General features: G+C 39.7%; 1 protein-coding gene across 2 annotated transcripts; it reads left to right on the top strand.

Moving 5' to 3' along the window:
• Positions 1-695: 695 nt before the first annotated feature.
• On the top strand, positions 696-11,948 carry DSEL (dermatan sulfate epimerase like). Of its 2 annotated transcripts, none has more exons than XM_076330052.1 (2): positions 696-760; positions 1,487-11,948. In XM_076330052.1, the coding sequence occupies exon 2, from the start codon at positions 2,454-2,456 to the stop codon at positions 6,102-6,104; it is 3,651 nt and encodes a 1,216-aa protein (XP_076186167.1). In that variant the 5' UTR covers positions 696-760; positions 1,487-2,453; the 3' UTR covers positions 6,105-11,948. The 2 variants fall into 2 exon arrangements, with proteins under 2 accessions (XP_076186167.1, XP_076186168.1); XM_076330053.1 differs by lacking the exon at positions 696-760 and adding an exon at positions 1,058-1,122.
• Positions 11,949-26,247: the final 14,299 nt, after the last annotated feature.

Genomic DNA, 26,247 nt, shown 5'->3' with positions numbered 1-26,247 from the left:
TGCCTGCTGCTCCCCGCACCGAGACCCGCTCCGCCCCGGCCCCCCGGGCCCTCCCTCGCCGTCCCTCACAGCGGTCTCGGGGCAGAAGCCGCGGGAGCCGCCCGGGCGGCGCGGCCCCGCCTCCCCTCGCCGCCTCCGCCGCTCCCGGGGCCGGCCCCCCGGCTCCGGCCCCGGCCCTGCCCCCGGGCGCACCCGCCGCGCTCCGCTCCGCTGCGCCGGCAGCCCGCTGGCGAGGCGCAGGGCGGCGGTGGCATCCGCCGCCGTGAGCAGGGCTGGGCTCGGCGCTCGGAGCAGCGGCCAGCCCACGCAGTCGCAGGGAAGAGGAGCAGCCAGGAGCCCGCCCGCCGCCGAAGCACGGCGCGGAAGATCGGCACATCCCTGTTCCGCCGGGGGCGGCTCTGCCAACCCCCCCGCCACCTCCCCCCCCTCCCTCCTTCCCTCCCTCCCTCCCTCCCCGCCCCTCCGGAGCGACATTCCTGCGAGTTTGCTTCGCTGCCCGCGCTTCTCGCTGGGCGCCCGCCGCCGCATCTCCCCCGTCATCAACTCTGGGGAGCCGCCGGCGGAGGGCAGGGACCCGAAGTTGCGGCCAGCCCGGGTGGAAGTAGCGGCAACGCGGAAGGGGCCGGAGCCGAGCACAGCCCGGCGCAGCACAGCGGGGCCGGCGCAGCGCGCCGCAGCCCCCGGGCCGCGCTGGCCGGGGCAGAGCGACCCGGCCCCGCGGCAGCTGCCGGCCGCCCCGACCCGCGCCGGGCCCGCTGCGGTAAGACGGGGTTACGCTCGGGGACGCCGGGCGTGAGGAGACGGAGGCTCCCGGCCGCGGCGGGGGAGCGTGCGGGGCGCGCCCGCGGTCGCCGCCGAAACTTGTCCAAGTTGTGCGGCCGCGGGGCGGCGGGGAGGGGAGGCGGCGGCGGGGAGGGGAGGCGGCGGCGGAGCCGGCGGCGGGCGCCCTCTGCTGGCCGCGGGGGGGGGGGGGGGGGGCGGCGCGGCGCCGCGGCGGGGGCTGTCGGGCTTCGTCCCGGGGCTGGCGGGGCGGCGGGCGCCCCTCGGGCGGCGGCCGTCGTGGGTCGGTCTGTCTGCTTTCCCTCTTCACCCCTTCGTTTCGCCGGCGGAACCACGCCTGTGGTTTGTACATACACGCAATTTTATTTTTAATTTGAGCTCCGTTTAATTTTGGTGGCGTTTCAGGTTTATTTTCTTGGGTAGCTCCTGATTGCGTAACGGGAAAATACGCCCTGAGAGCTCGTAGTCACGCAGGAAAAGGTGAAATAAAGCGAGCTTAAGTAGCCGATCTGAATTTCTGTTTTGCCAAAGATAAATTTTGTGGAACTTTGAAAAGACTCCTTTTTTTTTTTTTTAATTTCTGTAAAAGAAAAGGTGTGTTAACTCATCTTTCCTAGCAAGTTAGAAGTCCTTTGTTATCTTAAGTACTTCAGATGTGTTCTGACACCTATACAGCTTCAGGGAACTTCTGTTTCTGTTTCCACAGAAAGAACCAACATGCAAAGTGGGAGGAAACCCGAAACTGCTCTTTTAACAAAAAAGTATTGGCTTTCTGCCTCATTCACATGTTTTCCTTTTGCTTCATAATGGAAGGAGGAGGATTATCTGAATCCTTGAGGCAAAATTTGGGCATCGTTGGCTGAAGATAAGATGAAAGAAGACTTGAAAATATGTCGATGCTGCATGACTATTAATTCAGATGCACCTTTCACAAACAAAGGGGAATAGTGGCTAAGAGCACTGCAGTTTCATCAAAAGGAGCTAATGGAGGACCTATGTTGATTTTTTTTGTATTATATTTTTTTTCCTTCCCACTCTCCCATGAGTCCCAAAAGAGAAAGATGGAAAGAGTGTGTATGGAAATTGAGATAAGGGGAAGGCTGAAGACAATAACTTCAGTTTTGGAGCCTGTTTTCCAAGTGCTGTAAACTCCCTATTTCATAAAATATAACACATTGTTTTGAATAAATTATATAATTTTGTGATCAGTGGAGTCTTTGTCAGCTCTAGAAGTGGAATTCGACCTGATTGAAGGCTTTTTAAAAAAGTAAATGTATGACTCCGATTCCTTTTTTTCAAGTCAAGTTTTTCAAGTTATCAAGTGATAGTGTTTCCGTCTCTACTGTGCATTGTCAACCTGTGTTTTATATGCATATCTTAGAGATCTTACTTTTTCCCTAATTTTAGTATTTATGCTGTAGTGTTGTGTTTGAGAAAAGTGTGAACGGACAAGGCACTCGAGATTTAAGTTTTCGAGAGCCTTGTTATTTCAATGTTGTAGCTCGGATTACAAGTAATCTGAGTGTCTGTTAGAATGCACAGTACACGCTCAGTCTTTTCTCCTAAAAATATGCCTTAAGATGTTCGGTTTTGTTTGGATCAAAGTTTGCTGTCTGAACATTGTGTTTTGTTAGGAAATGCATGCCTGGGGAAGAGGAGCTGCCTAATGGATCATGGCTCTGATGTTCACAGGGCATACTTTATTTCTAGCATTAATGATGTTTGCTGTCTTCACTTTTGAAGAATCTGTAAGCAATTACTCTGATTGGGTGACTTTCATAGAAAATGTAGATCAATATGAAAAACAGCAACTTGAAGGTCTTAGTGCTGAGCAGAAGCTGAAAAAAACAGTTCTTCATCCAAGCTTGTATTTCGACGCTGAAGATGTCCAGGCACTGAGGCAGAAGGCTCATACAAGCCATTCCCATCTATTTAGAGCCATCAGAAGTGCGGTGACGGTTATGCTATCCAACCCATTATACTACCTACCTCCTCCCAAGCACGTTGATTTTGCTGCAAAGTGGAATGAGATTTATGGTAACAATCTGCCACCTCTAGCATTTTATTGTTTGCTGTGCCCCGAAGATAAAGCTGCATTTGATTTTGCCCTAGAATATATGGATAGAATGGCTGGCTACAAAAACTGGTTGGTTGAGAATGCACCGGGAGATGAAGTGCCACTCGGTCACTCCCTAACAGGATTTGCCACTGCTTTTGACTTCTTGTATAATTCACTGGAAAACAAGAGAAGGCAAAAATACCTGGAGAAGATATGGTCTGTAAGCGAGGAAATGTATGAGTACTCAAAGGTTCGTTCCTGGGGAAAGCAGCTTCTCCATAATCACCAAGCAACCAATATGCTTGCTTTGCTTATTGGGGCTTTAGTTGCAGGGGTGGACAAAGGATCTCAGGCAAATATTTGGAAACACACTGTTGTTGATGTGATGGAGAAAACAATGTTTCTGCTCAATCATATTGTAGACGGGTCTCTGGATGAGGGAGTGGCTTATGGGAGTTACACGGCCAAGTCAGTAACCCAGTATGTTTTCCTGGCCCAGCGCCACTTTGGTATTAACAACTTGGAGAATAACTGGCTCAAAATGCACTTTTGGTTTTACTATGCCACCCTATTACCGGGCTTTCAGAGGACTGTGGGCGTAGCAGATTCTAATTACAACTGGTTTTATGGTCCTGAGAGCCAACTGGTTTTCTTGGATAAGTTTATCATGAAGAATGGAGCTGGCAACTGGCTGGCACAGCAGATTAGAAAACACAGACCCAAGGACGGGCCAATGGTGCCATCCACTGCACAGAGGTGGAGCACACTACACACTGAATTTATATGGTATGCTGCCGAAATCACTCCTCAGCCACCTCCTGACTACGGTACTGCTAAAATGCATGTGTTTCCTAACTGGGGAGTTGTTACTTATGGGGCCGGATTGCCAAACAGTCAGACAAACACCTTTGTGTCCTTTAAGTCTGGAAAACTCGGTGGACGTGCTGTCTATGATATTGTTCACTTTCAACCGTATGCCTGGATTGATGGGTGGAGAAGTTTCAATCCGGGACATGAACATCCCGATCAGAACTCTTTCACTTTTGCTCCCAATGGACAGGTGTTTGTATCTGAGGCTCTTTACGGACCTAAACTCAGCCACCTGAACAATGTCTTGGTCTTTGCTCCATCTCCTACGAGCCAGTGCAACCAGCCTTGGGAGGGACAGCTTGGTGAGTGTGCCCAGTGGCTGAAGTGGATTGGTGATGAGGTTGGAGACTCAACTGGAGAAATTATAACAGCCTCCCAGGCTGGAGACATGATGTTTGTGAGTGGTGAGGCGGTATCTGCTTACACATCAGCAATGAAATTGAAAAGTGTGTATCGTGTTTTGCTGCTCTTAAATTCTCAGACATTGTTAGTAGTAGACCATATTGAGAAGGAGGAAGACTCCCCTGTTAATTCTGTCAGTGCCTTTTTTCATAATCTCGACATTGATTTTAAGTACATACCCTATAAATTTAAGAACAAATACAATGGAGCTATGATGGATGTGTGGGATGCCCACTACAAGATGTTTTGGTTTGATCATCATGGGAGTAGTCCTGTTGCTAGGATACAGGAGGCAGAACAAGCTGCTGAATTCAAAAAGCGATGGACTCAGTTTGTAAATGTTACCTTTCCAATGAAAAACACGCTTACAAGGATTGTTTACCTTTTCTATGGCCCATATGTCAATGTTTCTAACTGCAGACTCATAGATAATGCAAAATCTGGATTTCAGATTTCACTCAGTGTCAACAACACTGAAAATACCATCTCTGTTGTGACTGAATATCAGAATTTAAAGACAAGGTTCGATTATTTGGGATTTGGTGGTTTTGCCAAAGTAGTTCATGAAAACAAAGTGACCAAGTTTGGTCTAGGTACTGAATCTGTGGAAAAATGGATAAAAAATAATAGGGTGGTTTTCCCATTTGGATTCAAAGTGAACATAATTGCAGGGTTAATTTTGGGTGTTAGTTTGGTCATACTGGCTTTTCAGTGGCGGTTTTACATATCCTTCAGTAAAATGTTGCGTTGGATCCTCATACTGGTTGTCATACTGTGGCTTATTGAATTGGTGGACGTGTGGAGCATGTGTACTCAACCCATCTGTGCAAAATGGAGCAGTGACATGACAAGGCTAGAACATGATAAAGGCAATAAAGCCAAACAATTGGAAGGAAATCCCGTTGTTCTGCCAGATGTTATCATTACTTCACTTCCCGCTTCTGGTGCAGAAATTTTAAAACAGCTGTTTCTCAATAGCAGTGACTTCTTATACATCAGGATACCTACACCCTATCTCGAAATTCCTGACACTGAATTTGAAATTGATTCCATTGTAGATCCATGTGAATGGAAGGTTTCTGATGTCCAGAATGGTCATTTTCGTCTTATTCAAGGGTGGCTCCAGTCCCTAGTTCGAGGCACAAAGTTACATTTACAAAACATTCATTTATATGAAGCCAGCAGAAGTAAAATTGCTCAGCATTCTGCCATGAGCAAGGACAAAAAGAAAAGATCCAAAAGGAGAGAATCTCTGTCAGAGCAAAGAAGCAGGGCAAGAGGAAGTCAAGATAAAGATGCTGAATATATTAGGGAACTGAGAAGACATCTCATCTATTATCCTAATGCACGACCTGTGCTTAGTTTAAGTAGTGGGAGTTGGACATTAAAGCTTCCCTTCTTTCAGGAAATCCTAGGACCGTCAATGAGAGCATTATATGTAGTAAGGGACCCACGGGCGTGGATCTATTCAATGTTGTACAAAAATAAGCCAAGCCTTTACTCCTTGAAAAATGTTCCACAACACTTGGCTGCAATGTTTAAAGGGGAAAATGGTAAAGGAAAATGTAGTTTAAATGAAGGCTATGCTTTTGAATACGAATCATTAAGAAAAGAACTTTCAAATTCGAATTCAAATGCTGTTTCTGTGTTGTCCTATTTATGGCTAACAAACACAGCAGCAGCACTGAGAATAAATGGGGACTTGCAGCCAACAAATTATCAGCTGGTCAAGTTTGAAGATATTGTGAGCTTTCCTCAGAAGACGGCTGAAACAGTTTTTGCCTTTCTTGGTATTCCTCTTCCTCCTGCTAGCCTAAACCAAATATTATTTGCCACCTCCACCAGTCTTTTCTATCTTCCTTACGAAGGGGAAATTTCACCAAGTAGCATTCATGCCTGGAAACAAAACATGCCCAATGAAGAGATTAGACAGATTGAAGATATCTGTTGTTCTCTAATGGACCACTTAGGATACCCAAAGTTTATAGAATAAATGCTGCCGGTCAGCAGAAATTTGCACTAATGATCTCTGACTCTCAGTTTGTGGATAAATATTAGAGAAGTTTGTTTATTCTTGTAAAATGTGTACAGTCTGCTACTTTCAAAGAGATTATTTTAAGAAAAAGAGAGTTGTTCTTGCAAGTGTGAGGTTTTTCGTTTTGTTTTGTTTTTTTAAAAAATCAAACTTGTAACTACTTTTGCTGCCTTTCAAAAAAACCTGTGTGAACCTTTATAGAACTACCAGCTGGGGACTCTATAGCTCAGGGGATTAGTAATAGAATATGGAGCTTTTCACCTCCAGCTCACCAGTTTGACTCCAGCCCAAGTGGTTAGTTCCTGAAAGTACTTACCATCTGATGATTGTATGACGGCTTATATGAAATTAAACTGGTTAAACTGGCCCAGTTCCCAACGGTGATAATTAGCCCCCTTGGAGGGGGTTACTGATGCATTCTGTCTGTGTTTCACTGGTCACTCCAGTGGTGCAAAATAAACATAAGCTGAGGTTTAAGGCTGTTCAGCATCCCTTCAGCGGGAGGAAACAGAACATTTGAGTGAATCTAGTTCCTTACTTACAGTCTCAGCAGACAGGCCCAGGACTGGAATGGACATGGATATCGAATATCATTATAGGATATGGTTCCTTCAGCTCAGAGATGTGGCATTTATATTGGGGTTTGTGCTTTGACAAAAGAGAAGACTTCATTCTCCTGCCTGACAATGTGGTACCCTTTGTGAGCCTGAAGTAAACTACACGGAGAAAAATAAATGGGACAAAAATCTAAGAAACCAACAAGATCTTCCAAACAAGCAGTTAAATTTGGAGAAGATTATGTGTAGTTTTGACCTGCCTCAACCTAACTTAATTTTGAAGGTTGTTAACATCTTGGCTCCTTGCACTGCTTTATCCTGTACCTCTTGTCTAAGGGGTTATGCAAGGATTTTCTCTTTTTGAGTGAGACTTCCATCCTCCTTTGTTGTAACACGTTTCTCTGCTGATTCTTGTGCATAATTTCACTGAGGCCAGTGCAAGTATTTGATGTCATTGTCAATGGCTTATTGTTGATGTCTGCATAAAATGGCAATCTGAGGTTTAGGAGATCTTAAATCTTAAATCCAAGTCTGTGTTGCTGAGGGATGTTTTGCTTTTCTGTATAATGGTTTTCTGAAGGACTACCGTTGCTAACCTCAGGTCTTCTTTCAGAGAGGGGAGAAATCTGAAATCATCTGTCCCTCAGCCACCTCACATTTGAGTGATGTTTCCCTGCAGTAAACTATTTCCAAAGTTGTCTGATTTTTATCATGATTGGTGTTTCTTTAACGTGGTGCTGTAATATGATACTGGTTTGGAAACAGATAAGCTTGGTAGGGTAGATGTGTCTTTGTCACAGCTTATTTTCTTCTTGAGTCACACTCTTTATTGGCGCATGCCCATTAAGAAAAAAAATTCCCATTTCCCAATTTAACTTTCTCAGCATTCTTTGGAAATGCATGCATACTGTAAATGTCCGCAGATGTGTAAATCAGATCAGAAAGAGACATCTGTTTCCTTTACCATCTGTTTTTTATCACAACTGGAATTGTCTTGAAATACGCTTCAGTTGGCTTGTGGGAGCTGGGATCAGAGTTTTGGCTTATTATATTGAAATGTGTGTGTAATTACTGTTTATTTGGGTGGTAAGCGTTAGACAATGTCAAAAGTGCAGTGAGTTTCTTCATACAGATTACAGGTACCCTTACTGATTTTTAATGTAAAGGAGTTCTTGCCTTTCCTTCCAATTTTGCTATTATGTCCCTGTCTTACCCTGCTGTCTTGTCCCTCCCATACGTACTTTTCACATCCTTTGGAGCACATTGTGATATCTCATTATGACCTAGATAAAAGTGGCTCTTTCTCAGCCAGTCATTAGTATGTCAAAATAGCATGATAAAGCTATTGATATTTTGCGGTCTCACTAATATGACTTAGCTGTCATTTACTAGCAGCAGTTGCTTTTTCCCCCTTCAGTCCTAGGTCTCACCCCTGGCTAGGTGGAATGTCATGTTAAAGGAAATATTAAACAAGTTAATATACACAGATATGTTAGTGAAACTTTGGTTTCCAAGTATCATTCTCTCAAATTGGCTTCTCGCTGAAGCCATTTTTGATCGTATTTAAAAAAAAAAAAAAAAAATTGATGTCTATACAGTCTGTATTTGACAGAATAAGTTTCAGCGTTTGCCTTCTATTTCCAGGATTTACACTCTAGAATCAGAAGAAATAAAAAGGCTTTTCTATGTCAGATATTTTAGGGCAGCTGAAGGTAAGAATTAAGACTGACTGTGTATTTGTGGAATTAGAGAGAGACCTTTAAATCCCTTCCTGAAAGTGCCACATGGAATGTCATAATAGCCTATAAACCAACTTTTTGTTTGTTTTTGAGGAGTTAGGGTGAACAGAATCGTCTGTCAGGAGCATCATCTGTGCTGCTTTTGGAATACAAGTTATCCCATGCACTTAAGTTCATAATAGTGTCGTTGCTGTCATTAATTATATGCAAGATTTAGGAGCTATTTCTTTTCTGTACTGTACTTTCCCAGTTCAGAGAATGCATAATCTATTATTCAGATTTCATTGCATTGTGTGTTCCTTACACAGATGTAAAAAGGTAGAAGAGAACTCTGTTCTTTATTTTTAGATCTTGTTGCGAGGGCAAATGCATTAAAATCATTATGCTAAAAATATGTAAAAGGAAAAGCAGTGTCCTGCTGCCATGCCTAAGGTATGGCAAGTCTCCAGTTTTCAATCAAATAATTGTTTTGTTGAGTTTTAGATGATAAGTTACATGACCACTTGACCAAAGTTAGTACCAGACAGGAGGTATCCCAGCTATGGAGCTGAATGACTTTGTGTTGAGATTGTGGCCTTCTGCCTGTATGAAAAGTAACCCAAGACACAGCAGAAAGCTGAATAAACTTGCTTATGGTTGATGAGAATGCCCACTAAAAGATGCAGATCTGGGACTTTGTAGAATAAATTTCAGTGGCACCATCCATAAAATGACAGTTGTGGTATGGAGAAGCAGGAATACCATGGCAGCCTGGTGATAAAAAAATAAAAAATAAACTTGCCTTTGTCTATTAAAGGATAAATTCCAATTTTATGTCTGTGCTGACCTTAAGTCAAATCAGTCATTAAATAGATTTTTTTTTTCTTATGCAAGTGTTCCCATTGAGACTAGTATGGCTCTGTGTATGAAAATATGAGTGTGATTTTATAATATGAAATTATTTTTGTGGGTGTGCAACATTATCCTCAAAATTATCTTCTGTCGCTAGCATCCAGAGGAAGAATGGTCACTACATAGACACAGACATTAACCTCCCCTTTCTCCATATAGTAATGTTTAAGACTGTCAGTAAAATCTGAGAATTGTTAGACCTTTTTGAAAAGCATGTCTCTTTAGGTACATTGTATTGAAGAGTGTTCTGGCGCTTTCAGTTACACTTTCATAAAGATCTTATGAAAACTAGTCTCAGTACTTTTATCTTAACTTTGCTTCCTTTTTCTCCCTGTGTTAAATGTTGATAATTATTTGTACTATATTGTAGTTTGAACTGTCCAATTATGAGACAGCTAAGATTTTGACATTTTAAAAAGGCAGGGTTTATTTTAAGTGCTTACATCTCTGAATCATATTTGGAAGCTGATGAAAAATAAACGCCAAGGAAAACATTTCAGTTATTTACTTACTTCGTTACTAAGTGACACTGGCCCTGGGGAGATGCCCATGGGTCTTGGCATTCAGAGTTCTATCAAATCACATGAATCTATAGTCTCTGAACATACCTAAATGCCTCTGTTGCTCCCAGTGGGCTTTTTCCAAGAGCAACGCCTGTGGAGATGAGCCTCATTATCATGGTCAGATTGGTTCCTTTCACCCTCTTAGCACGCAATTGGCATGCAGTCCTCATTGGATTTATGTTTGAACAGTTAATTTGCCAGATCCAGAGTTGAACTTCTGTACAAGATCCTCAATTATATGTAAAATATATGGCACAATTCATTTGACAGTGTAACACTATTCTGATAGTGTTAGAATGCAAATCAAACAAAAAATGCACTTCAGGTTTTATAAAGTTATTGGTAACTCATTTGTAAAGCTGCATTCATGGATCAGATTTTTTTTTTTAACCATAAAAATGGTTTCACTTGCTGTTGAAACTTAATGATGTGACTGCTAGGGGCGTCCTGGCTCCGCCTGACAGTTAATTATTTCCATTATTAGTCTTAGAGACACTATTTATTTGATGAACATGAACACACATAGTCTGGAATATAATACTGCATTTGCTGAAAATATTTGAAGTGCACAGTTCAAGATTAAGGATAAAAATATGTTACCTCAATATTTCTGTAAGTTACAAAAACTAGCCCCTTTGCAAATGGCCCATATGTTGGGTTCCATATGTTGGAATATTTTATAATTAGAAACTGTGATATTTATTTAGATGACTTAGAAGTAATTTATCAAAATTATTTCTTTTTAATTGCACATAAAATTATTTCTTCAAGAGGGTAAGTACTGGTTCTTAACACTTCTATGATCGGGGCATTATAAGCTTTCCTTCCTTTCTCTGGACTCCCTTTTAGCTTTGGCTCAGACTAAAACCCTTGTTTAACTCTCATCATGAACAGGCTGTTTTCCTAGTGAGGAGTCTGTCTGGAGACTCTTACAGTCTCAAATTCCATTTCATTGCATTTCAGTGTGGAATATCATGGACTACGAGTCATGGATCAAATCCCTAATTGGGAGCTCTTCAGAATTGGGCCATAAGTGGAATGATGCCTTGCTGACCTCAATGAATGTTGTTTCATTGACTTCAGCAGAGCCAAAATACTATCATCTACTATCATCAAACTATTATCTACTTAGCCTGAATATTCCAAAACAGCAGAAATTACAGGAAGTAAATACCTCAAATGATTATGAAAGATTACTGTTCTTGTTATCTGATGAAAAAAGGAAATGCATTTTAATAATGTAAAAAATGTAAATTGCTCTGTAACCCTAATCAAAGCTACCTGTAGGCTGTCTGATAAATTTATAAACTCATAAAAGGAGGTATAGAAATAAACAGATACTCACAATAATGTACAAAGCACAGTTTCAGATGTCAGGACTTTGATTTTCTTTAGTGAGGAGAAATTTGCTGATATATGACCTACACTGTTCTCATAAAGGATGTGAATGGGTAATCTTGTGCTGTCTCAGAAAATACTTAATAATGGGAAACTGCTGTTTCACATTACCAAAATGATACTGTTTTAAATTAAACTATACATCTTTTGAGCTGACAATATGCTGAGAGTTATATGTGCTGTAAGAGAACAAAGACAGTCTGATTTCATTCACACCTGTCTAACACAGAATAATTTCTGAAAGGTTCTTCATTTATGCCGGTATAAACTCAACATATAGTTTGCTGTCTTTACTGAGAAAGATGAATTCAGGTCATGTTCTTAAACACCACAATATCTATCTCACATTAGGTAATTTAACTTTTACGCCTAAATAAGGAGCATTGTCACTCTAGAATCAATGGAAAGTGAGTGTCGCCTTCAAAGGTAAATCAGACATTGCTTACCTCTTTGTAAATCCTCAAAAGCCAAGGGTGACTAAACTCTTACTTTAGATGCCCACTGAAAGGCCTCAAAGGAAGTGGGGTGAATTTGACTTTAAATGGTCTTACACCTAAGTAGATTTCTGTGTCTGAGCAGTTCTAATGCATAAACTGTCCAAACAAAATTTTATGAAACATACTGCATAAAATAAAACTATTGTTAGTAAAATAATACTTTTGTGTTATTCTTTTTTTTGCTTTTTTTTTTCCTTAAATTATTTCACCACTTAAGTTATTACAAAACTTTGTGATGTGGTCAAGTGTATGTATTTAAATTTTTAAAATATTGCTAATTTTGTTTGTTTTGAATATGGGAGCCACTGTCATCTTTCAGAAAGTATTGATGGCAAGACCTGATTCTGTCTGCCCTCAGATGCACAGTAAGTATGTTTGGCGTTAAGTAAAAGACCACAAAATAGCTGTATTCCTAGAACAAAAAAGGTGATTTTCTGGTCAGTTCTTGGGAACTGGACAACTGGTGCAATCCATAATTTTGAAGTCTCTTAGTCTATAAACACTGTAGCTGTATGCAGACTGTATATTTAGAATAGTGCCTCTTCTAATGCCTCTGAAAATTCCCAGGAATTTTTTTTGGAGACTGATATTTGGCCCAGAGACCATTCTAACAATTTAAGTGTAGGTAAGCAAATTCCAGCAGCCATGAATATTCTCTTCTGTGTTTAATTTTTTTTTTTAAAAAAGACACATAATCAAGTTAACTGGAATAACTGCAGCCCTCTGGATCTCTCTTACTGAATGTGGGCTGGCGCAGGCGGTATCTATCAGATCCAGAGGCACAGGTAGTTCAGCATCCTTATTGCTGCAAAGGTCTATAACCGACAGCAGGTACATCTGAGCTGCAACTAGTTTCCGGCAGCAGAGTTTTGCAGGTTTAACTAACTGATCTTTTTGTCCATTTAATTTAGCAGAAGGTGCTTGGGATATATCTTAAACATAGGAGCAAGAATAAGACCTGATTCTATCTCTCTTGTGAACTTCAGCATGTTGTAAAGCAAAAGTTTCCATGTTTTTAAGTCTTGATGAGTTTATAGTTAGCTGTGAAATAGGTTTAATGTTTTTTTTTTTCTGGAGGGTGTTAGCCCTGTGCCTTCTCTGTTAGTGGCTGCTGAGTTATTTTGCAGTTGGTGCGTGGTATGTGCTTATCCTTTGTAGTTCATCCTAGGTCTTGTCACTGTACTCTCACAAGTAGGGTTTTTTTTTTTTAACTTTCTGAATCATGAACCCAACTTTGGCTTTTGGGAGAGTTACGTGGAAAATGCCTATTATGATAGGAGCAACAAGGTGTGGTGTAAACAAATGTTGCTGTCTATTGCAAATTCTTTGACAATATTTGTCTCCAGCTATTTTCTGAAAGGTTGTTCAAAGTGAATAAATCCAGTGTACAAAGCTCAGAGGAAACTAATACCGAGAACATGATAAAAGGCAGGCTGTCAGAGATAATAAATACACACTTGTTTTTGTGAAAGCCATTAATATTTTCACTCTTAATTGCTTTTCTAAGAGAGGAGTTAGTTACATTTTCTTCAGGGGTTTTTTAGACCTTTTTGTGTTTCCATCCTACAGCTTGCCTAGAAATAGATTTTATGCTATGTTTTCTGAATCTTAGTTTGAAATGTTCATTTTGTTACATTTTCTTGAACCTTCTGTTGTGTTTCAGGATGTTCCAGTCTATTCTTCTCATAAATTACATCCTACAGATGCCACTTGATTTCAAGAAACATAATCTCAGACCTGGCAAGGACTAAGATAGGTACACAGAAATGAACTGAGAAACAGTAGAAACAAAATGTTATGCTGCTGAAGAGAATAGGCTTGAAAGCGTGTGTTGGAATATTTAGGTCTTAATGAGCTGCCATATCATGCACTATGAATGCCTGAATAATAGACTCTATTATTCACTTTAACTGATCAGCTGAACATTGTCTGTTTCAAATTGCCATAAGAGTACTGATGGAATGATAAGTTAAAAGGAATTTTGTTTGGATTAATTTTTATTTTTTTTTTTTTCTTCAAAGCAGTGCTATTCTTCTGTACTGCCAAGCTGCGTTAATTTGTAACTAGATAGCTGTTACCCAGTGTAGCTCTATAACAACATTGTTGGCACCAAAGGATGCTTTTCAATGAGTGGGTTCAGCTTTACCTGCTGGATATAGATTCAGTATTGATGGTTTCTCAACTCATTTGAAAGAAAATTTGACATCTGTAATAAAGAATTGTTTCATGTTAAAGAATGGACTGCACTGTTACTGAACAAAATAGAGGTGATGTGAATACATGCGTATTATAGACAGTCAGAATACTATCAGTCGTGTTTAAGTCAGTCTCATAATCAGATCTTTAAAAGTATGGGTGTAGCTCTCATCCATTCCTCAGCCTAATTACTAACCTTCATGACCCTCTTTAATTGCAGGCTAGGCTGAGATTAATTGCCTTCCATTTGCTGAAAGAAAAGAGCAAGCCTACATGAAGATACCCTGACTTTGTTGATATACTAGGATGTTTTTTAAGCTGCTGTCACTTGAATGTATGTCTGTACCTCTAAATTGCTCCAGGGTACATTCGCAAATCTTACATAATGAATGATCCTGTTGACTTCAGTGTGTAGGAATTTACCTATTTGTATTCCATTTTTCTCTGATAACAGCCACGTCTTAGTACCTTTAATACATGAAGTGAATAGAATGATTAGTAAAGAGCTAGGCTAGAGAATAAAGAAAAAGCACTGATATTCGTTGTTCACAGATTGTTTAAAGTGTTTGCCAGCAATCTGCTTCATCTGCATTTAGCTCAGTTGACTGTGCATAGCAACAGACTCATAGCATTCTTTGCAGAATCTCCCTTGAGAAGTTTATAACTTAAAGGTACAGTTTTAAACAGCTAATATATTATCCTTGCTATAGTGCCTCTTAAATTAATCTAGGTGCAATTTTCTTTTTGATTTAAAGGTGCGAAGAAAATTAAAGGGAAAAAAGTTATTAAATTCCCCCTTAAAGTTAAATATAAATAAATAAGTTATTTATAAAATAAAGACGTTCAGATGCTATTGGAGTTTTGAAAAGAAAAATCTGTAGGATCAATTTAGCAGAATTGCCATTAAGTGTGTTACTAAATTATTATTATTCATGCTCTATAATGTATCCTGCAAAACAGTTACAAATATGACCAATTTGCTTTTGTTGGACTTCTGAAACAGAATCAGCTAGATACACAAACAACTTTTAACTGAAAGCAGATGTAATAACCTCATGAAAAGGTAGTCTCACCCATATTTAAATACCTTGCAGTTACTCTTGTACTTATTGGCTTTTATTTCATGTTATCAGTGAAGATTTAGTAACTCAATTTTCGTTTTATTTTTTGTTACTATTACAGGTGTATTATTAGTAGTAAGTGTGAAAGCACTGGGAGAAATGGTCCATAACTTTAAAGATCTCATAGTCTAAATGGTAAATAACTATTAACATCTATATTTTAGAGGTTAAAAGTCCAGTAACTTACGTAAGACATAGATAATTCTATGGGTGTAATGGAAGTTGAATTTAAATAGCTCAAATTTCAGTCTGCTTATATGAATCACATGCAACTTATCCTTAAACATAGTTATTTGCAGTATAGAATCATTTAGGTTGGAAAAGACCTTTAAGATCATCAAGTCCAACCGTTAACCTAACACTGCCAAGTCCACCACTAAACTGTCTCCCCAAGCGCCACATCTACACATCTTTTAAATACCTCCAGGGATGGGGACTCAACCACTTCCCTGGGCAGCCTGTTCCAATGTTTAACTACTCTTTCAAGTAAATAAATTTTTCCTCATGTCCAATCTAAACCTCCCCTGGCACAACTTGAGGCCATTTCCTCTTGTCCTATCGCTAGTTACTTGGGAGAAGAGACCGACACCCACCTCCCTACAACCTCCTTTCAGGTAGTTGTAGAGAGCGATGAGGTCTCCCCTCAGCCTCCTTTTCTGCAGGCTAAACAACCCCAGTTCCCTCAGCCGCTCCTCATAAGACTTGTGCTCTAGACCCTTCACCAGCTTCATTGCTCTTCTTTGGATGCATTCCAGCACCTCAGCATCTTTCTTGTAGTGAGGGGCTTCTTGGCCTTTTGGCTAAGATCAAGTGTAGTGTACTGTAGTATATATGCTGTGCATGCATATCATCAAATTCATAAAGTCCTGCTAACTTTGGGAGAGAGTCAAAATTCTGGAAAGCAAGCAGTATCTGTGGTGTGGAACTAAGTATTACACAGAAAATGTATGCAGTGAAGTGCAGAGAGATTTTAAGGTGATGAAGGCTCTCAGCAAATACACTGAATTTGCTCTAAATTTAGAACATAAAACAGACTCTGATATATGAATGTTACTGGGAAATGTTTAGGTTGTGGCTTATGTTTTCCTTGCAAATGAAGCACTTTTTTGCTAGTGTTGCTTTTTAGCTGAAAGTGGTCTGAGACTGACCATCCTTTGTTCCTCTTCTTTTTTTTATGCTGTGTAGTTTCCCTGTAAGACTTTTATTTATCTATTTTAGAAAGATATATTTGTTTATCAAAAGTGAATTTGATGAACTGTTTCATTACTTTTTCCTTCTGTTGCTTTAAAAATAGAAATCATACTTTCAGGCATTTTGTGAAGGAATCTATCAGAATTTCTTAAAGTCACAAATTATAGAGAAAGTAGTCAGAATATAACAGTGGTTGCAAACTACAACACACACTTCAACATGTCTTTTTATACCAACAAAAAGAAGCGTAAGAATTTAACCTTACTTTCTTTGAAGCAGCTTTATTGATATAATTGTATAATTTATGTTGAAATTGCACCCATTTGTATTTAAAATAAAAAAAAAATGCCTTCATCAAAACAAATACATATAGTTTACAATTATTATTATGAATAGCTCCTAACTGGAATTCTGTGGTAGACCAAATCTTCTGCAATATATCTTGCACCCTTTGTGATTTCAACTGTGACAAGAGTGGCCAACAACTTAATAGATTTCTTGCTCTAAGGCAAAATCTGTTCATAGCACTTAAAACATTGCCAAACACATCAAGAAAACTTAATTTAACAATATTTTATCATATTTTGTTCTTGCAGCTCTTATTTATGAGTGAAGGTTGAATATTCTGCTTTCATTTTGATAGAAAAATGCGCTTATCTAAGTTCACCTGTAAATTAGATTACCTGTGCCCCTCCAAAATTTGCAGATAGGCAGATTTCTAATAGGGTTGCTCCTTTCTTCTTTCAGTAAAGTTTAAATGTGGTTAATTGGCCAGAGAGTATTGAATTTAAATAAACAGGAGGTAAACTATTTTAAATGTCTTTAGCATATGGCCTGTACTGGTTACATCTCTTCTGACTTTGAGTTACAAGTGTACTTCTCCGAAAAGAAATCCTCAGTGATACCTCCAATCTATGTCATTGTAATCCTGTTAAATGGAAACATTTCCTGGGTGATGGACATTCAAGAGATCCTGCAGAAAGTGCTAATGTATTTTACATTAGCACATCATATTAAACATTACTTCCGGACTCAAGAGTACTTCTTATGTTTCACATTCAGTACAAACAGAGAATACATGGTAGTTTAACAACAATGGACCATTCAGTTATTACTGAAAAATGATTGTAAAAATGGCCTAAGATCTTTACCCAGGAGATTAGTATGTCAATAATAGATGCTTTTCATATCAAAATGAGACCTCTGACTCTTAGACCATGAATATCAAGGCACAACATGACTTTTCATCCTGCTCTTACGTGGTCATCTTGTTAGGATGAAGTAATAGGATGTTCTCTGATGTCCTGACACCAACACAAAAGCTGTCTCAAGAAGAAAAAATAGTAGTTTTAATCAATACATAGTAATATATAGCAGGCTTTCCTACTAACTACTTTTCTTGCCTGAATGTATATAAAATCACATTTTACTGAGGTATGTATTTCTAACTGAGGCCAGTATCTGCTGGCACTAGGAAAACATGATGATATGCTAGCTCGTATTATGCATTGACAGAAGAGGTAGTCAGCGCAGGGTAGACTATAGCCTAGAGTTTTTCATTGGTTGCATTTTAGTATTGCCAAAAAATACACTGTAAATAGATTATTTTTACTGTGCTCACAGGGCATACTGCAAGCTGTGGAAAGAGTGATCTCTTTCTTCATCGGAAGACTTAGCAAAGTTTTTTTGTGCTATGTCTTTCCCTGCTGCCAGCACAGCAGAGCAAAAGGGACATAGCTGGAGGAGAAGATGTATGTCAGGATGTCCATGCAATGTGATGACCCTCAGGAGCGTCACTTCTGCTGTGCAGCCACAAATATAAACTAGGGCAAGCCTATTGCTTCTTCCTAGGGCATGGATAAAATCTTGGAAATCTCTTGTGAGCACCCTACAGACTCAGAAATGAGAAGACATCTAAGAAATAACCCTTAAAATTACTTTTAATCTCATCCCATATGAGGTAATCACGCAACTTCCATGACCTTGACTGATGCTCTTAGAAGATTGAAAATGCCCAGGTGTGGGATATAGTCATGTAACAGGAAAAGTAATTTTCTGGAATATAAGAAACACAATGTTTCAGCTCATCAGGCCATAAGTACATGACACAGCACAACTCAAAAGTAGACAAATAAGTTGACAGAACGGACTTCCGCACAGCTTCTAGTCCTGGTTCAGATTGATAGCTGTGGCTAGAGTCAGCACAAAGGCTAGGCACTGATTAAGATGCTAATCAAAACAAATGCTGTTATGTGGCCTCATTCAGGTCTCTTAAGGAGGGTATAGTCTCCACTCTCTTAATTTCCCATGTTGGTGAAAGATGCCGTTGTAGGTCCTTAATGCATTGGTTCTGAACCAGTGAAATATGCTGAGTTCAGGACTTATGCTGGCAGTGGGGATGAGAGGTGGGAAGTACGTAGTGTGAATGAAAAGGCAGGGGCAGCTTGAGATGAACAACAGGAAGGAAAAGGGATGAGATATGAATAATTTGTAGAGGACTGGAGATTCCAGCCATCTGCAAGGAGGCAAAAGTGTGGCATGTTAACAGGCATCTGCTGTAATGCTTGTAATGATACCACTTCTCTAAGTTAGCTGCTGTGCAATGTGGTTATCATTTCAAGTTTCTGTGAAAGAGAATAGCATGATTGGTTCTGTAAAGAAGCCTCATTTAATTTTATAATTAAGCACTTTTTACAAAAATGAAAATGGCTAGCATCATATGTTGTTTATTTAATGACAAATTAGATCTCAGAATGTAGTATCTTAAAGTTAGTTTTGGTTTTATTTTTTTTTTTTTTTAAATCACAGATTTCGATTAGGAGTAGGTGAATAAAATATGCATCTCCATGAACTACTAAAAATAATATAGAAGAGTGAGGGAGATGAGAGCTTTGCTAATTCCAAGCAATTCAAATGAAATACTTTTTAACTGGGATGTCATTTGCAAAGTCTCTAGATCTCCTGCCTTGGTATTATGAAATTAGATTGTAGCAAAATAATTTTATGTAGCAAACTCCTACTATGTCTCATCACTTGTATTCTTTGTTTTCAATTTTGTCATCTAACTTCTATGAGTTGGGTCTTTTCTTTAATTTCTATGAATAAACACTGAGCAGATATATATATGTATCCTCAAAAACTAGAAGCACCTCCTCATTTTAGAAGGGGCTCCAAAAGCAAGCAGCGTCTGATACTCTACCACTCTACGTTAGCATGGTATCACTGAACATAATGAAGCTGAGCAGGGCTACAACAGCTGAGGGTAGGTAGCCTTCTATCTGCAGAAGAAATGTCAGTGTGGGACAGAGACTTCATCTTGATGACAGGATGGCATAACGTCTGGGAGGTGAGCCAGAAGATAGCTGCTGTAAAACTCAGCCTGTGCAATGCATTATGTCCCCCCCCAAATCCCCCCTACTGCTTTCCTTCTGTAGTTGAAAAAGGAGCACTGTCCACAGCCCCATTACGACAGGGAGAAGTGATCTCTTTAAAGATTTAACCTCTTTTGTTTTCTATGTTTTGGCTTCTGTTCATCTAGATAAATAAATAAAAGCTCTCAGTAGTGTTGTGCAATCAGAAACACAAAGGGAAAATACTGACTGGCACTTGAACTACATACTACTTTGTTCTTTTATAAGGCAGTATGGCAGTCCCTGTTCTGATAATAAATAAAGAAGGATATTGGATCTTTATCTAAAAGCTGTGCAAGAACTAGCTGGGTACCTATTTCTGTGTTTTGGGTACTTTAATAGTGAAAAACCTATTGATAACAAAATAGATCACAGAGGTTTAAAAGATTGAAAGATAGGCCAAGTGGTTGCTAAGCTTTAAATTTACAGCTGTCTTTGAAGACCTGACTGAAATCATAATGCTAAAGGGTTTTTGCTTAGCATGCCTGCTATGGTTTTGTGAGAAATCGGGTATCTGAGTACCTATGTGCTGAACCACCTGGTAGCATACTCCTGGGGCTGTTTTCTATTCAGGGCGCTTCTGCATGAGCTCTGGATCTACAGGTCCAGGTTTATCTCATGCCTACATCCTGCACCCAAATCCTAGAACTTGGTATGTGTCCCAAATCTGATAATGTAGTCATATCCTGAAGAGACATGCCAACAGTGGAGGTATTTTGTTTTACACAGAACAATAACAAAGGATGATACCTGCACTGCTTTGAAATGGGGAAACCATAAAACCCCAGCAGTTTCAGCTCAGTTTCATTTAAAGATTATGAATTTAAGCTCAGAATTAAAAATAATATCCTTGAATTTGAAACCCATGCAAGTGAAATTGAAGTAAAGATTTAAATTGGACATCATTGAAGTTGATTGTCACTCCATATGTTAGAAAGCAAAGGCAAGGTAGTTTGACAAGTAGTAACAGTTTGTTGTTTTTACTAATTGGTTCATTTCCTTCTTTCTTTTAAAGTGCATGGCAGGCCCTGGCTGTCTTTTCTGCTGCATGAACGTGCAATGCTGCTTGTGTTTCAGTACAGGCCAGCTGAACAGAAGATCCAGTTATATAAGATCAGCAATGAGATTAGAACTTATTTAGAAAACATCATATAAAGACCAGCCAATTAAATCAAACAGACAAGAATAATGTGAATAAAAAAATCCTGAACTGAATTTGCAATGATCTTTAAGCCAGATAAAAGAAGGAAGTAATTAGCCTGACCTTCGGGCAGAACTGCAAAGCGTATACTTGCATAAAACAGCATGTCTTTTGCCTACGTGGAAAAAATGTACTCCTTAGTGAGGGCTGAGATGTTCTCCAAGAGGGACCCTTTCTATATTCTCCTGAATCTGTAGCCACGTCAGCTGTAATATTACCATAAGTCAGCAGATGAAGAACTCTCTAAGACTCAGTTTGGAGTTTTAGAAATCAGGCATTCTGTATTGCGGTGCCGGGTGCTAGGTGGAATTTCCACAAATCAAGCACACCTATGCCGAGATCACCGTTACATTTATACACAAAAATTATAAGGTAGTACACTCCCAGTTACAATGATTGGTTAGTGATTTACATATAATATCTGTTGTGTCATTCTCTTCTGTTACTACGCTTGCGCAGGGGAAGGGTCTTCACCTGGGCAAGGGTCTTCTTGACCTGTGGGTATGTCTTTTATAATGAAGGCAGTTTACTTCAGGATACCTTAAAAGTAAGTTTTGTTGCCAAGTTGGCCAGCTAGATATCTACCTTGCCAGGTTGTCAGATAACTCATCCTATATATAATAGAACCTAGGGGCTCTGGTTATGGTCTAGAGGCCAGAGAATAGGGACTTCAAGCAACACAGCCTCAGATAACAAGTAACACATACATAACGCTAACACAGAGGCTAACTTCTTAAAATCAAGATGTTCTTATAGTTGCTTATTTCACAAACAAACACAAAAAATATAAAAAAGATTCAGTAAAACTTAAGACAAACTTCAACAGTAATGCCTCATTGGTTTCCTGTCACAAGCTTTCTTTATGATAGGGTCACCTGATAAAGAGGATTCTGAGTTGCATCATGCAAGATAAACGTCCTAAGTGAAATTTCCTTATTCTTAGCAAGTTTTCTGTAGCAGGTGTTACAGAAATTACAATGCAACAGAATTACAGGTGTTCTGCTGTTCTGCCCAAATTTGGTATTCGCTTTTTAGAACTCAGTCCCCAGAGACTCAATGAATAAGTGATTTTTAAAGTCAGTAGAGTCTCACTCTGGCTCTTAAAGCTGATGTATGCCTGTTTTAATGTGTACGAGCCAGTTTATAGCTCTCTTGCCTCTGGCCTTCTGAAGCTAAAGTTGGGCCACCAGCAAGAAGGGTGGGTATGAGAAAAGCACTCTTGAGATCCCTACAGTTATAAATTCTATCACATCTGATAAACAGCAGAGATTACAGGTCTGAGGGACATGGATCTTAGCCCATTTTTCCTCAAGCACATACCCTAACACAGACGAATTAGGGCTGGACATTTTGGACCCCCACAGCTACCACATTTCCACTGGCATTTCTCCTCCAAATTAATAGCTTGGAGAGAGGGAAAAAAGAAGAAAAAGAGGAGTTAAGGAGAAATGCCCAATTTTCTATCAGTGACTTTTCCTTCAGAATGAAATTACCACATCAGGACATGAGTTAGGGAAGAAATAAGTTTTCAAGTATTATAAAGATACAAGTTTGTTTAAGCACCTAATGTAAATCGGTGAAGACAAAATAAGTTTTCCACTGAATACAAAGGAAGGAGGGGTCAGTTTAAGATTATAAGAAGATAAAAAGGGCTGTACTTGGTCAGAGCAAAGGACCATTCAACTCAGTGTGCTGTTTCCAGTAGTTGCCTTACGTGAACACTTAGGGAAGAGTAAGAACAGGGTAAAAATAGGATTCTTCCTCTGATCACTTTCCCAGCCTCAGGACTGAGCTAGATGTATTTAGCAAATCTAAATAGATTTCTTTTCCATTAGTTTTTTTCAGACTTCCTTTGAGCCCATGTAAAATTTAGAATCTATTATGTCCTCTGGCAAGGAGTTCAACAAGGCTGTTATTCCTTATTTTAAGTGCCATCTTTTAGCGTTTGTTTTCACCCTGGCTCCTGTCATCTCTTTTCCAAGCTGAAAAGTCCTTGTTTACTTAGTCATTCTTTGCTTGAAAGCATTCCACTCCTGTAATCATCTTTGCTTCCCTTATCTGATTTTTTGTTATTATCTTTCCTAGGTGGGCAAGAGCTGCACATAATATTGAAGATGTGGGCAAACACAAATTTAGATGGTAACATTACGACTCCAAGTTAGTTTGTCTTTGGTGTTGGAGGCAGAAGTTGCCTAATCTTATTTTAAAGATATTTGCCTTTTCCTGCAACTGTAACCGGTTCTGTTTTGTACTCTGATTCTCAGAGAGAGATTTTGAAGTTTGCATGTTAAGCACAGAAGTGTTATAAATAAGTTACGATCGTATCAACTGAGTGTTTACAAGTCATAGCTAAAAACTTCAGACAGTGCTCTACAAGGCAGGGCCTCTGTTTACAAAGAAGAGTAGCCAAATAAACACTCCAGTGAATTTTAAGCAACATCAAGTTTATTTTTTTCTTGGAATCAAAGCTTGCTACTAGTTTTCAACTTAGTCACAGAGAAGAATGGGTGAATTTTCCGGACAAAATAGCGAATTAATAGCTAATAAGCTGATACAAATACTAACGGAGCAGACTGTCTTTGTTCTGAAAGTTAATGCAACTTGGGCTTCAAAGTCAGTTGTGTACTTCTGAAATTTTTACCCAGCTTGTTAATCTGCACAAGGTGTTGCTTGTTACATCTGAAAGTAGAATCACCCTTAGATTTTGCATGACATTGCACAAAAAAAGAAAAGGTACGAGAACATTTAATTAACTCTTTAAATGTTCAAGAGCTGTTACCTTGCTTCAGGAATATAAGAAATGCAGCGTACTGCAGAGGTTTGCGCTCCCTGCCTCTCTTTTTCTCTCTTTATAGAAAGGTTTCTCACAAGTATATAGGTAAAATATACCCAATGTTAAGATACCTTGTCTATGGAAACATGTCTTTCTCTGAGTACTCTTTGTGAAGGAACATTTTCTGCTTAGAATACAGTGCTGGAGCTCTCAGTGCTGTTTCCTGTGTGACGATCTGGTGTAATCTTCCTATATCGAGAAGTGAAGAAATTAGTCTAGTTTCTGAACGCATAGCTGTATGTCTGTCCATAGGAAGGAGTAGATTATACAAAGGGAGGATATGCTCACTAAAAGTTGCTTTGTTACTAGGTAGACTTTGGTGGAGACCTGACAAGATTCACTTTTTAAATTTATCCAAGTACAACTTTTCTCAGTGTTACTAAGTTGTTTGGCCTAGATGTTTAAGTCCCATTTCCAAAGAAAGCGGTTCAATGGATGCACTTGATTCTGTTAAATAATTAGATTTGCTGTCTAGTTCACATTCCCTGGCTGTGTACAGTCTAGTCACGTGTACTCTTGGTGTGTCATGAAAGACTTCCAGTTAGGAGAGGGATCCAGAAATCTCTGGCCTGTATGATGCCATGAAAGACAGATCCTTGAGTAATCCGAGTTATTCACATTGGCTTGAAGTTCTTTGGCCCTCTGATATGTATCTGACAAGGCAGCACAAAATGGGCCCCTCTGTTTTTCCTTCACATCAAACTCCTGTATCCCAAACAGACCAAACACTCCACAGCACAAGCAGGATGTGCAGTTGCCCAATTTACAAATCATCCGGGTGATTACAGCAGTCTATGTGTATTTGGCAACCTTCAGCCTTCAATGAAGGTACTGAACTCAAAAAAGCCATAGGATCCATCTGTGAGATGGCTATGAAAATGGTGTAGTGGCTAGGGTCATGCTTTGACTGATAGTCATATAAGCATTCTCATCCCATCTGAGTTGTTAACATAGCAAACTCTCACATCACATTTACCGTTGCCACATATATGGTTTTGACCACAGTGACAAATCGCATCTGCTGCTTAACTGCATGTGTGAAAATGTAGCTGAGTTCCTGCTCAACAGGGAATGATAGACTTTGTTTCAAGTCTCTGCACAGCATTTTTCAGATTGCAGACAGTGATAAAGAGGACCCTAACATCTTCAATGTAAGGAACAAAGCAGGAAAGAACTTGTTTCTAGAAGACAGAGGTTCTTGGCTGCTACCAAGAGGATTTGGAAATTCTTCAGTCAGGGCAGAGGGGAAATACTGAAAAAGCCAGAAGAAAGTGTGGGACTGGAAGAAACAGAAGAGGCAGGAAAGAGTACTATGTGGGTAGCATTCTGTTGGCAAACTCTGTAAGTGTGACTCTGCTTTATGTCTGGCACTGACCAGCTTTTCCCCCCATTCAGGTTGAGAGCTAAAGATGCCAGATTTCTACTGTGAAATTGCAATGAATGGAGGATGTATGCATATATCAGAAAGGGGTATATCACTCTCAATATGGACCTTCCAGCATGAAAGTCCAGGATAAGAGTCACTACCATAAGTATCTCTTCCACAATATATTAGAAAGTATATTTTCAGAGTACAAAACAGCAACAAGACAGCCATCTCCCAGGGTGTAATGAGTTTTCCCTGTGTTTTAGGGAGAGTGGGAATGCATGGGTTGGTTTGTTTTGGATATTGAAGGAAGAGCTGGTATCTCCAGAGGTCACTGAAGCAGTGGAATTGATTTTGGAGAAATGAACTTGGAAGAAATGGATGGAGAGAGAGAGAGAGTTAAGACCATAGTTGATGGTCTTAAAGAAGGAGGGGAGGATGCTGAGAGGTGAAGGCAAACTGAGGCTGCCAGTGAAGGCAAAGGCAGCATCCCGACTGACCTTTCCTTCATGAGCACTGTGACATCTTCTCAGAGTGATGTATTCTCCTCCTTATTTTGTAGAGCTCCCTCCACCCTACAGTGCCCTCTTGCCCTGCTCCAGCCTTCCCTGCTGTGCTCTGTAGCAATTAGCTGTCCCAGTGAGAAAACCCAAGAACAGCAGGAAGATAGCATTTGGTGCATCGTGGGATCCAGTGTCATCCACACTGCAATAAGTGTAAAGAGTGGTGGGTGCTTCTGGATGTGTCATATAGATTGTGATCCCTCTACTTCCTGGCATCCTATTTATAAAGGTGCTGTTTTTTTTCCCCCAGGTTAGGCTTGTTATACTTCAAACTTTAATTGCAAGCTCTTTAAAAATTAAGGCTACAATAAATGCCTAATTTTCATTGACAATTCTAGATGGTACTATAACAATTTGAGGTGACCTACTAATCTCGAATTACAGTAATTAGTTTAGTGAGCTGAAATGCAACATTAGGAAAATAGTATAATAATTTTTACTTTATGCTAATGCTTGCAAAATATTAACAATAATCCTACAGTTGAGAACTGCTTTCTTCAGTCTCCTGTATTGCCTTATGCTTCATTTTGTGACTGTCCCTATTTTGTTCATTTCAGAAAATTAAAATTCCTAAG

This window comes from Aptenodytes patagonicus, chromosome 2 (assembly GCF_965638725.1).
Source record: "Aptenodytes patagonicus chromosome 2, bAptPat1.pri.cur, whole genome shotgun sequence".
Classification (NCBI taxonomy): Eukaryota; Metazoa; Chordata; class Aves; order Sphenisciformes; family Spheniscidae; genus Aptenodytes; species Aptenodytes patagonicus.
The sequence above is the reverse complement of the archived record's forward strand: the minus strand, read 5'-3'. Positions and strand labels throughout refer to the sequence as shown.